The sequence below is a fragment of the Osmerus mordax genome, chromosome 8 (genome assembly GCF_038355195.1).
Source record: "Osmerus mordax isolate fOsmMor3 chromosome 8, fOsmMor3.pri, whole genome shotgun sequence".
Classification (NCBI taxonomy): Eukaryota; Metazoa; Chordata; class Actinopteri; order Osmeriformes; family Osmeridae; genus Osmerus; species Osmerus mordax.
Genome location: NC_090057.1, coordinates 1,464,538 through 1,477,991, shown reverse-complemented (window position 1 = coordinate 1,477,991; position 13,454 = coordinate 1,464,538). Strand labels below are relative to the sequence as shown.

Here is a 13,454-nt window from a genome sequence, read left to right as displayed (position 1 = left end):
TTTCTTACCTCAGAATTACATTTTCTGCTGTAGCTTCAGGAGATAGGAACAAAGACTGGAAAACCTCCATGTGGGATCGTAAAGGAAGCCTGAGGAAACTGAAACTGTCACATGACTCCTATCTTATCCCTGATTCGTGGAATTGGTAGTGTTACAACTCTCCCCCTGTTACAACCATACCTAGTCTCCCCTACATGTCCCTTTAATTATGAAAAGGTGTATTGCCACTCATGATTTAAATAATATATAATCACAAGTGGATCAAGGCAAACGTCCATCCATTATCGTGATTATTGTTGTGTGAACAGAGGTCTCCCAACAGAGACCTTTCTCATCCCTTGACACGCATTCAGCGTCCCCAATCTACCTTAACATGATAGGCTATACCATTACATGAATTAATCTTGCATTTACAGGCGAGAAGGTAGCATGAAAGGATGTTCCTCGTTGGAATCGTTTTAGGGGCAAAATCCGTTTTGTGGATCACAAGCAGATTTGACACCAAAACAGACCAGGCCAAGCCCTGCGGTGCTGGAACATTCAGACCATCCAAAATAAACCAACAGATTAACGAGCACATGGGCTGAAATCACGGAATATTAGATATCAACCCCTGTCAAAACATCTAGCTATATTCTGTTTTGCAAGAAGATACACAGACATTTAAGCGCCATATAGGCATAGGCCTTCATGTAGATCTTCCACCATGTCATTTTTCATTAGTGTTTTTAAAACACTAATGAAACCGGTTGGGTTGTGATTCTGTGTCATAGTTGAAATGTTAAACTGATGTGGCCCATTTATGTGGGCTTCTAATATACAGTGTCAAAGTGGGATCCGTTTTAGAAAAGGTTTAGATTATACTGATATCATCACTTTATATTCTTCATATCGTCATATGTCCATATAATGTTCATGTTGCTTAGGCCTATTATGTTACTTGGAAAAATGGTTGATAAAGAGCTTCTTTTTTTCTACTGGAAAGAACTTGGTCTTTATGAGTCCACTCTACAGGAAATAGATCTCGCCAATCTTGTGCGTCTGTTAGAACAACCTGGAGATTTTAATATCGACGAAATCCGCGTTTCAGCTCACCTTTAACCTGTGTCAATGAATCCTCTCTTACATCCGGAAAACCTGACCATGCTCACATCTACCAACGAGGAGAAAATCCGACACATCTGACGTGGACAGATTTATAGGTTTAGTCGGGAATTGCTTTCTCCACTCTCTGCTTATCGACCCTGCAGATTCTGTGGTTGGGTGTAAAGCATTATCCACGGTCTAACGCTAAACATGCCTAGATAGCCTCCGCGAGAGCAGCGGAGATTGTTATCAATGTAGTCTTCATTGAAGCGTCAGTAAAGAACCATTCAGTCTCGCCGCAGACGCAGTTGGGACATCATGCACACGGACGTTCTACTCTTGCTTCATATCTTACTCCTTGTTTGGATGGTAGGTGCGTCTGAAAGAAGGACTCGTTCTAGATGCCAAACCCTTCAGACCCACAGTCAAGTCAGGTGAGGTATTGACATTTTAATTAAATGAGTGCATCACCATCCACACTTGTTTGATCAAATGCAGATCTCCATTACGCACAAGCTGTGCGTAATGGAGATCTGCACGGACATTGCGCCTTGAATATTTAGGAATTTAATTCTTCTGTTGTATAATAGAGTATCATTTACCATCATGTCTTTTCTCGTCAGTTCATGATATTTCATTTTGTAAACCGTAGGATTCAATGTTACCAATAAACGAGATCCATTAATAAGTGTAGGCCCTTTCCCAGATGTTATGCACCCTGTGTGCCGGCGTGGTGAGAAAAATGCCGTTTGTCATCTGGTGAAAATGTCCACAAGTAGTAGAGCACTGCTTTATGTTTTCAGATTATTAACCTTTTGGAACTTTGTCTTTTTACTTAAGAAACTGTATTATCCCCAAAACACAGATTTTCTCCCACTTTGTGTTATATTAGCTTCAATGATGTAATATTACTTTAGGGATTAAATATACAAGGCACAGATGTGCAGTGTGTGTGTGTTTGCGGGCCGGTATGATGTCTGGCTGTGTTTGTGGGAGTGTGGGTGGCAGGGGTGGGAGATGCACAGTGCACACCTTGGTTAAAGGAATACAATTAATACGATGTGTGAAAGTATTTTTACTTAGAAATTCGGTACCAGTGAATGTTCAGTACCATAGTGGATCAAATACTTATGTGCAAAATACTGGAAAAAAGAAAGGTTTTCATTTATCAGACACAGGCACAAGGTGACTGTTCAAAAAAAATCACTTACTCAGATTATGTAACCTGTAATCTGAGTGCGTTAATGTGCTATTTCATTTATTGTTATGGCTGGTTATCCAATGGGAATGCCGAACGTCAAAGTCACAACGTAATTAAAAGTGATTTTTAATATTCCCAAATGGAATTCCTTTTCTTTTTACAGATGGGAAATGCGTTCTTTTTGGGTAACATTCGATACTGTATGTGCATCAGGGAACCCATCTGATTTACAGTACAGTCTCTTCAGAGCACTCATGTTCATTACAACCAAGTCCAAAACAATGAGGTCATCGTTAATCCCTTCACAAAGGCTTATCTACCTGCATGCTGTTGTTAGGGCAAGCAGTTGCTGTCATTACAGTCCAAAGCTGTTGCAATTATCATGCTCAAATGGACTAGGTTAGCAGCATGTGAAATCTTTGCCATTGCTCAAAGACAGAGCTTATATACTGCTTAGACAGCTCTTTAAACCTTTTTTGTGTCTGTTCCTCATCAAGCTGTTCATTCACATCAAGAGCAAGTGAGCTATAATGTCTTGAAATGGCCCTTGTGGCATCAGAAGACTTCAAAATGACCTCAGCGCATTCCTATGGCAAAACCTTTTTTTGTTGTTGTTTTGAAAAATATACTTGGCAGCATCCCATATGTTGTTCTGTTTTGTGATTAGTTCTAAACAGGCTAGATAAGTTCTCTAATCGGACTGATCTATGATTTGTCTGTCAATTACAAAATATTGCATTTATCCACCATTTCCGTATGTACACAGAAGACACTGTATTCTTTTAGTGGAATGCTATGACTAACCCTCTGAGGGATAAAAGTTAAGCAATCCAATCTGCATCGACATAAACAATCAAACCAAGGACAGGGGGACATGTTATGTAATGTCCCAAAAGGCATCTGCTAAAAGAGTTCAGATTAAGTTGTGGCCTGAGGCTTATTTCAAGAATCCCACCTTCGCCTCATCTGTTACCCAGAGGAATTTAACAAAAATCTGCTCTGACCATCTGAGGTGTTTAAATTGAGCTCAGTGGAATGGAATGAAACATTGTAGAGATGACCAACTGACCTCTGATTTGTGAAACATGCTGTGTTGTGAGTTGAAATATGAAGGTCAACCGCCTCTCCCTTGCATCCCTCAGTTCTCTACCAGTGCTTTGATCTGTTCATCTGCATAGATCTGTTTGATCTATCGTGCACGCACACCATAAAACATGAAGACTTATGACAGATGCTTTCTGGTGTGTGGTCTGGGATGGTGCTTCTTGTTGTTTAGTTTTCAGTAGGGCTTACGGTTAGAGTTAGCCTTCCTAATCTCAGTTAGGCGATATCCTAATGCAAATGTCAACCATACTCCTAACCTAAATTACTTTTTTCTCAGATCCAAAAGAGAAGTAGGGATTCCGTTGACAGTTGGACGGCAGAAAATTGGCAGGTATGTTTTGTTTAAATCTAATACTGCAGCCACCAGTCATCATCCGTCTCAGATTAAACAGGAGGTTGGGACATATAGATGGAGAGCAACATCTGCTGTGGATTTTGAACAGTTATTCATGACATGAATGATGATGATTCCGTCAAAGCATCTTTAAAACAGTCAGCTTTAAATCATCACAAAACGACTATGTGTCTCAGTGCTGGGTATTGTGTGCTTTTGATATGAATTCTGACCAAATCGTCTTTACTTATAAGTCTGGTCTATGTGTAGAACACTGGTTTAGACAATTAATCTCTCTTTAAGCATACACACCCACCACACTTACTGTTGAGGAATAACTGCTATTCATCTCCTCTGTTTTGCAGTCCGATTTTTAAAAGGAGTCCTGACATGACGAAGTCCTTCGTGACAAAGTCAGAGCAGCTCCTAAGGATAGACGACCACGACTTCACGATGAGACCTGGCTTTGGAGGTGAGGCAGATCCTTTTTGTGTGACTTTGAGTTAAACCTATCCAAACCACAGAAAGTATCATTTAGCGTACTTAAAGATGCAATCCAATCAATGCTTTCTCATGTAATTCAACATAAAAAAAAATATATTAAAATGTCAATATTCTGTTTTTAATCTTAAAGTCAAGATTCATCTAATTCTGGAAAATGTGGGGTGTCTAGTGCAGTCTGTGTATTCAGTAGATTACAGAACTAGACTCAGTGTAGGATTAAGCTTTGCTTGTGCCCGATGAATAATTACTACACAAACAGCTCAAGTGTCCATAACCCTCTAACTTCTCTAATCTTCCCATTCTCAGCACCCATCTGTTTACACAGCAAGACGTTTTCCCTTGCCCTTCGCAACTATTTCCTTTTTGGGGGGGGGGGGGGGGGGGAATCCATGTTCAAAAAATGGTTTATATGTCGGTTATAAGACTACTAATCAGTAAAATTTGTTTTGATGTTTTTAGATGGTAGACGTTGCTTGGCTGTTGCATTCTGTTTCAGAGATAATCGTCTAGTTGTTTGTTGATTTATTCAATAACCTCTAATGTTTTTGCTGTGTGTTTTGATACAATATTCAGGCATGAACATTATATAATTTATTGGTCTATATGCGCTCTAATTGTGATGTGGTAATGTAATGTTTCCGCGTTTGGTTTTAGGGAGCAAAAGCACATGGTTTAAAATGGTCACTGAACTTGAGTCAACAACCTATAAACATAATCCAGTCTGCTTTGCAAAACAACATTTCTTATTAACGAGATAATCTTGGAGAGATGTCAAACCTTCAATATATTTGTTGTTTTATAGCCCAATGGATGCTAAACGTTGTTTACAGTAAAAGTAAACATGGCTTTTCTGTGGCTTTGCAGGACCTGCTGTTCCAGTTGGCGTTGATGTCCAGGTTGAAAGTCTAGACACAATTTCAGAAGTGGACATGGTATATGTATACACACTCTGAACTGTGTAAAAGCAATTGCATCTTAACCTATCTTCTATAGTTCTGTACATCTTTCTAGGCAAAATAAGAGTAGAATTCTGAGTCAGATGGCTGAGCGGTTAGGGAGTCGGGCTATTAGTCAGAAGGTTGTTGGTTCGATTCCGGCTGTGCAAAATTACGTTGTGTCCTTGGGCAAGGCACTTCACCCTACTTGCCTCGGGGAGAATGTCCCTGTACTTACTGTAAGTCGCTCTGGATAAGAGCGTCTGCTAAATGACTAAATGTAAATATATATATATATATGCAGTCAGAGTTAAAATCCTTCTGTGCATCAGTAGGGAGAAACCTGTTATAAAATGAGAGGAACATCAGTTGTGTCCATATGGCAGGACTTCACCATGACCCTGTATCTGAGACACTACTGGAAGGATGAGCGTTTGGCCTTTCCAAGCAACAACAACCAGAGCATGACCTTCGACGGGCGCTTGGTGAAGAAGATCTGGGTACCAGACATGTTCTTCGTCCACTCCAAAAGGTCCTTCACTCACGACACCACCACCGATAATGTGATGCTACGTGTCTACCCAGATGGCAAGGTTCTCTACAGCCTGAGGTAACTGACCTACTAGTACTGGTGCATCTCAACTCAAACCTCTTAAATAGTTGAGGGACAACAGCTGTCAAGGTTTGTTGATTGACACAATTCAGCAAAACATTTATTATATCTCTTTGAAATTGGACATGTTTTTATACCACCACTCTCCATAGACTAAATTGCAAATGTAACAACAGAAAAACGCCATGCAGGTCAGAATTCTACTGAAAATCTATCTATGTTTTGTCACCAAATAGGTTTATTTAATCCTTATTTGATTACTGTTATTGAGTTAATGTTTATGTAGTGAGAAACTATTTGTCAGTACAGTTCTGCTAAAACCTCTGGGATAGAGTATGTGGGTGTGTAAGTAAAATACAGGAGCCAAGCGGCAGATTTGCTAATCCACATGAGATCGTTTGGCAGCTGGTAGTAGCAATGGCTGAACAGACAACAGCTTCGTCCTGGAACCGCCAGCACATCGTGTATGCAAGCCCTCCACCAACACAGAACACGGGCATTAGTCACACTGGAGAGGTGTTACAGATCATGCCCAGAGACCTGTGTGGGTGGCCAGGGATCATTCTCCCACCCACTGGGATATGGAGTTTCTTTCTTATACTCTCTCAAAGTCAATCAGTAATCCTGATCTTGGTATGGATTATAGGATTTTGCTCACGAATGTCTAGGGTTTGAGGTGGGGGTTGGTGGAGATGCAGGGCTGTGCACGTCAGACTCCGTATTCCACTCATGTCCATCCACAGGGTAAATCTCTCTGCGTTCAGAACGGGAGATTTTCCAGACACAAGCAGATTATGGAGGTGAGGCTGGTTGCGTACTGTCCCAGACTATGCTGTGGAGTTGTCTCTCCTCCAGCGATCTGGATTATCTCTGCACCGCCTCCCTGCATTCCTTTCACGTGCCTGCCAGTAGGGTGACCACCTGTCCCGCTTTGCGTTGTGTCACACAGCATTTTCACCCCTTGTCCCGCACGTCGCATATTGAAAATGCTGTGCGATACAACGCAAAGCGGGACAGGTGGTCACCTTACTGGGAGCCCATGTTCTGAAAGTAGCTTGTCCAGATGAAAGATGACGTGAAAGGGGGTTAACCTACACACAGTCCTGTCATGTCAGCTGTTGGACTAACTGGGTTGTTTTCTCTCTCCTATGCAGAGTCACAGTCACTGCCATGTGCAGCATGGATTTGAGTCGCTTCCCTTTGGACACACAGACCTGCTCCCTGGAGATCGAGAGCTGTAGGTTTCTGAAACGGCCACCATGTTCTCTGCAGTTGAAACCGTACTTGTGAACTTTGACAGAAATATACATCTACCGTATCCTTAAAAAGATCATGTTACTATACCGTAGGGGTGTTCAATCCTGGTACCCGGAGTCCACTGTCCTGTATGCTTGAGATGTTTCCCTGCTCCAACACACCTGATTCAAATGAATGGGTTATAAGGCTCCATGGAAGCCTGATTCGTTTGAATCAGGTGTGCAGGAGCAGGGAAACATCTACAACATGCAGGACAGTGGACCCAGGGGACCAGGATTGAACACCCTCGCTATACTGTGTGTGGCCCCCCGTCTCTCCTCAGACGCGTACACAGACGATGACCTGATGCTCTACTGGAAGAAAGGGAACGAGTCCTTGAACACAGATGAGAAGATCTCCCTCTCCCAGTTCCTCATCCAGGAGTTCCACACCACCACCAAGCTAGCTTTCTACAGCAGCACCGGTACCAGGAGCTGTTTTAAAACTGAGTACATTCTGGTTTTTGTCTGGTTTGACCATATTGCCAGATTAACGTTCTTTTGCTTCTCTTTCCCCCCCCCAGGTTGGTACAACCGTCTGTACATCAACTTCACCCTGCGGCGCCACATCTTCTTCTTCCTGCTCCAGACCTACTTTCCTGCCACCCTGATGGTCATGCTGTCCTGGGTGTCTTTCTGGATCGACAGACGGGCTGTACCTGCCAGAGTCCCTCTGGGCAAGTGACAATCTTTTCTCACGGTCCAAAACACGGTCCCTGGTTACCTGTGATGCCAAGAACATTTGGCATCACAGATAATTTATATTTTTCCCCAGTCGGCATCAGTCCGATCATAATGTGCTGTCCTGTGCCTTCCAGGTATCACCACGGTGCTCACCATGTCCACCATCATCACTGGAGTGAACGCTTCCATGCCCAGAGTCTCCTACATCAAAGCTGTGGACATTTACCTCTGGGTCAGTTTTGTGTTTGTCTTCCTGTCGGTGATAGAGTACGCAGCTGTGAACTACCTGTCCACAGTCCAGGAGCGGAAGGAGAGGAAGCTGCGAGAAACGGTGAGTGCCTTCACAACAATTCAAACACATTTCACTCCCTTCCCAAGTCCCCAAAACGAATCCAGCCGGACATAGCATAGGCTTCAAGAACCTTCTGTTCAAAATCAGACCAGCCTTGCTTTGGGAAGAATACCTGTGGTTTGATTGTTGATCCTGTTCGCAGCTGCCTTGCACCTGCGGCATGACCCATCCTGACATGTTGTGCAGCTACAGCGAGGTGGACGTCAACAATACCGGGAACTACGGCATGCCGGAGCAGAACGGCGTGAAGAGGGAGAGGATGCTGGTGCAGCTGGCGTTGGAAAGCGACCAGATCACCGGGCACGTCAGCTCCTCTCCCTACAACAGCATGTGGATCGACACGCACGCCATAGACAAATACTCACGCGTCATCTTTCCTGGAGCTTACACACTCTTCAACGTCATCTACTGGTCCATTTACTCCTAACTCCCAAGACGGAGGAAGTTGTGCTGGACGATATCCACTAGTGGATGACACAGAAGAACGTCAGGGCCTGGCTTGTGTAGGTGGTTGCGGGTTGTGGAGGGCATTCCACGCGCAGCCACCAAAGCACTCAGAAATCGTGTCATTATGTACATTAACAATCCAAATGTGTGTTTTCTAACAATATAGAAAATGATACTGAATTGAGGTTTGTGGATCTGTTTGAGGGAACCAGCTGTTCTGGGTGAGTGTTGCAGTAGTACAACAAGGCCATAAAACCTTTACAAAACTGGTATAAATGTTTGGCATCATACCACAGGGCTATAATATCAACTCATACACAGTTTTGGTTCATATATTTGACTCTTATTAGAGGATATATTTTTGATACAAAGTATCTGTAGGTCATTAAATCATCTGGCATTCTTCTTTTGTAAATACGTACAGTATAGGTGCTAGAAACATCTAAAAGCATATGAAATGAAGCTATACCAAATACTTTCTGTAATAATAAGTTCATTATTGTTTGGATAATTGTGTTATTGTGGGCATATTGTGTTGTTGTGCATTTATTTTTTATAAATAATTTATGATAACATAATAAGATATGTCTATACATTCAAGTCAACTAGTACATTAATGACAGACTTAAGTCTGCATTATGTAGTGTGCCAGCTAAGAAGTTTACAGTACATTTTGTTCAGATGCAATGTAATCAGTGTGCAAAATGTGATTTAAGTGTGTAAAAATCCTAAAATGCGTGAATTTTGCTATTATTATTATTTTTCTCCATTTATATTTTTTGGGGGAAAAAGATTGAACACTGGGTTCCACCACCTGTGTGGGAAACGTAAGAGACATTATTAGAATGCATTTAAATATCTTTTTTTGATTACCCTACTCTTGCACTTCTCAATTAACCTTTCCTTCATCTCCTAAGAAATCCTCTTCTTAGGATATAATCAGGATTTTTTATTATTCCATCTGTTGCTCTGTACCTCGGATATATATATTTTAATAAAATAAATGTTTTCTTCTCAAACCTGTTCAGTGAACGACTCAAGGGTAGATGTGTGCTTGAGGGAGGTCATTTGTGTGCAGTTGTTTTGACCTTAGTGAATAGAACAGAATCAGATTACTCAAATTATACTATAGAAACCTTCCTTTGTAAGCCACTTATAGATTTATGCAATATAGACATGGCATCTGTTGAGGATTAAACGTAATTTCTACTAAAGCCTGGGATAGGGATATATCTCCCAATGAAAAATATCAAGATATTCATAAAACTAGATTGGGATTACTTTATTTTTTGGCATACTATCAGAGTAAGGTTATTTATTTGTTTAACGATGCAACCAAGATGTGTACATGTGTACTATGGTTTATAAAATTATAAATCCCTTAGTGTGGGATGAGAGTAGAATTGTTGTTGTTTTGTATACTGTACATTGTATTGTATATACGAAACAAAATGTTTTTGCCATTGCTTCACATCACACATTATGTGATTCACATAATTTGCGAGTGTGTGTCTATGTGTGTGTGTGTGTGTGGTGCCCTCAGCGCTGGCCAGCTGTTCCTTCACAGGGCAGGCTTTTCCTCATAATCTGCTCCTCCTTCAGCTTGTCCTCCATAAAGGTCTCCTTGACCCTGTGCAGCAGCTCTGGGCGCAGCAGGACATCCAGGGCTGTCATGGCCAGGGCCTTGGCTGCTCTCAGTGAGTAGAACTGGGCTTTCTCATCACCTGGAAGGATTCAGTCAGTCAATCAGTTGTAGTTATAAAGCGCATTTAAAAATAACAGCTGTTAGCCAAAATGCCAAAGAGCCAAAAGAGGACACAAGACACAATCACAGACAGTTCAAATTCAAGTTCAAACGCAATCAGAGAGAGGACATCACAGAGAGAACATCTGGACGTGCGACTATAGACAATAATGTAACACGTAATTATTTCTAATACTTAGACTTTTGAAGCTAAATACTTTGTCTTCCTATCTTGGTACTATGTCTTGGTCTTACCAGAAGCAATGGTATATTCCTCTGTGTGATTCAGAGCGTCAGTACCGATGTAGAAGTAGGGGTGGATTCCAGGAATTATAAAAGACACGTTGCCAAAGTCTGTGGATCCTGACAGTTTCAAACACAATAAAGCATCTTATCACATCATGATGTTGTATCACAACACTTGCACAATCAGCACATTTTTGAAAATACTCCAAGTGTTAAATCTTCTCTAACTGACCACAAGAGGGTCAAGTTTTGATATTGTTCTTGTAGTGTCTAAAGCACACTGTACCTTAGCATTAACCACTGTAAAACTGTTAGAATTGTGCACTTCTAATCCTTGATTATCTGCTGCACTTACTATATGCTCTATTTGTAAGTTGCTTTGCATGAAAGAATCTGCCAGATGAATAACTGTGAATGTTTAGGAGATAGCTCAGTTGGAAGTGGCTTCAGGTTATACCTGCCTTTGTTTCAAGCATGCAGAATACAGAGATACTGAACAGCAGACAGAGAATGAGTACAATCTTTTTGACTACAATAGGCCTCTTTTCAAAGGGTATGTGTTGCTGCAACATATGCAGACAGTAAAACAGGAAGTAAACAACAAGTCACAGTAACGTTTCTGTGCTGAGAGCTGAGTCTGCAAACCAGTGACCAAAGGTCAAGATAAATAGGATGTAGCTAACATAAAGCCATAAACACATATCATTTGATATAAGCTAAGGACAGCTGAGGACATCAGATATCTGTGTAGCAGGCTTTACATTCCAACATTACTTTCAAAGTTACTTTCACATTTCTCACCAGAAGAGTTTTTGAGAACCTCCTCATCTGTGGTAAATTCCATCCCCAAGGCCTTCCCGTTAGTTTCATACAGGTCTTCCAGAGTGGTATTTCTCAGGATATTGTCAAAAGCATTTCTTGCAAACTCAACTTCAACCTGAAGAAGGCATATTCTTCTGAGTTCATCAGCTTGTCTCACTTCTGAACAATAGCGATAATTGTTGACAGTAAACAATCATCATGACATTACCTAAACCGTATATCTTTTATCCAAACAGGGGATTTGATATTTTACTTACTTCGCAGCCAGTCGCCATGGCAGCAGACCTAAAGCACATCTCAGCTTTGGCCTTGATGGTGGGTAGATCTTTACGCGATGGAGTACGCAGATAGTACTCCAGCTCTGTGTAGTCAGGAATTATGTTGGGTTTCACCCCTCCATTTTTAATAACTCCTGCACAGTCAGGGTTTAGATTGTTGTTAGGTTTGAGATCCTGGCACAGCTCTTTCACAAAACAACAGCCCATACAACTATACATCACGTACCAAGATGCACATCAGTGACTAACTGACCAGTGCCTCACCATGGATTCTCCAGTCAGGCTTGAGTTGTTGTCTGAGCACAGAGATGTTGTTGTAGGCCAGCACAGCAGCGTCCAGAGCATTGACCCCTGCCCAGGGGTGACTGGCTGCGTGGCTCGCCTTGCCGTGGTACTTCACCACCACACTGAACAAGATATCAGAAACCAGATCAGGGCCTTGGGTGTCACATTGTGTCTGTCTATTCTGGGAGCAGGGCAGGGGCATGCCAGATTACTGGCCTGGTAAGCCTGATATAGCTACACTTCAATGCAGCACAAGGCCTATAGAAACAGCCATAGAACTCTGGTGTATTTTACATTTGTTTTTTGTAGTGTGCCGAAAACTGCTATTACGGATATTGATTTGCATGGCTTTGGAAATCATGTACAGGCTTGTAATAGTCTTGTTTGTGGGATATGATCCTGTAATATGTACTCATGTTCAGCAACATCTGGTAGATACGGGGCATCCTCTTGAGAAGGGTGCGCCATAAACACAACATCCAACCCATCAAACGCTCCCTGCTTCATCATATCGGCTTTACCCCCTACATCCTCCTCAGCCGGGGTACCCAGCACGGTCACCTGAGAGCAGAACAAGAATCCATATAAATTCCATATCAACGATATAAAAGATCGTGCATTTTTTGGCATCATATCGCTATCAAAATATGCAGTTCATGAAACGCAAAACCGCTTCTAAAGCAGTTCCACGAGGCAAAATGACATGGACGACCTTACCTGGACGTGCGCGGGGAAATCGGACGTTCCTTCAATCACTGCCTTTAAACCAATGGCAGAAGCGGCTCCTACTTCGGCGATCAGATTGTGGCCACACGCATGTCCTATCCCAGGCAGTGCGTCGTATTCGCACAAAAACCCTACGTTTATCAGATGTCCTTCCTTACGACCACCGGGTCCCCACGTGGCACGAAATGCCGTCTCAAGTTTAAAATGTTTCTCCACTTCCCATCCATTTTCCTCTGAGAAAAAGGCTACCAATCTGTCGTGAGCCTTTCTCTCTTCATATGCCAGTTCTGGGCAACTCCATATATCATTACTTAAACTATAAAGCTTGTCTTTTGCATCGTCAATACATCGGCCAACTTGCTGTTTCAGCTTTAAGAGCGAGTCTGGGGAAACGGACTGAGCCATTGTCTTAAGTTACATACAGACTTCTGTGTCTCAGCACTAACTTTCTTCAGAGATAATACTTTACACATTACGTGATAGTGTCCTCCCCACAAGAGAGTGATGAGACTTTGACCACAAAAACTTTTCCTTGCAAGTAAACATGCTGTATGATGCATTTTGGTCGGCAGAGGGCGGCACTGCCGCTTCCCTAACCGGATTGGTCCACGCTAGAGATGTGGTCTCGACACTTGATTCTACACTCGCGGCGGCCTTTAAGATTGAGCACCTCAGGACATGTTTACGCCACTGTCTTGGGTAACTGTCAGCTTAGTCTTCTGAATGGTAACACTGAACCTACAGAAACGGAGCCATCAAGTAAACATGTTGGACTAATAAGCACACAAACCATTTATT

The 13,454-nt window shown here is 42.1% G+C and overlaps 2 protein-coding genes across 2 annotated transcripts; one reads left to right on the top strand and one right to left on the bottom strand.

The window, feature by feature from the left end:
• The first annotated feature begins 4,163 nt into the window (after positions 1-4,163).
• Positions 4,164-8,535, top strand: LOC136947342 (gamma-aminobutyric acid receptor subunit rho-1-like). Its single transcript, XM_067241367.1, has 8 exons — positions 4,164-4,197; positions 5,094-5,161; positions 5,551-5,774; positions 6,932-7,014; positions 7,357-7,497; positions 7,597-7,749; positions 7,891-8,087; positions 8,251-8,535. Exons 1-8 carry the CDS (start codon positions 4,179-4,181, stop codon positions 8,533-8,535), a joined length of 1,170 nt encoding a protein of 389 aa, XP_067097468.1. The 5' UTR covers positions 4,164-4,178.
• A 1,287-nt stretch (positions 8,536-9,822) lies between these two features.
• Positions 9,823-13,157, bottom strand: LOC136947478 (peptidase M20 domain-containing protein 2-like). Its single transcript, XM_067241575.1, has 7 exons — positions 12,648-13,157; positions 12,343-12,491; positions 11,910-12,052; positions 11,625-11,779; positions 11,347-11,482; positions 10,555-10,662; positions 9,823-10,279 (listed from the first exon to the last, which is right to left on the bottom strand). The coding sequence occupies exons 1-7, from the start codon at positions 13,059-13,061 to the stop codon at positions 10,095-10,097; spliced, it is 1,290 nt and encodes a 429-aa protein (XP_067097676.1). The 5' UTR covers positions 13,062-13,157; the 3' UTR covers positions 9,823-10,094.
• Positions 13,158-13,454: the final 297 nt, after the last annotated feature.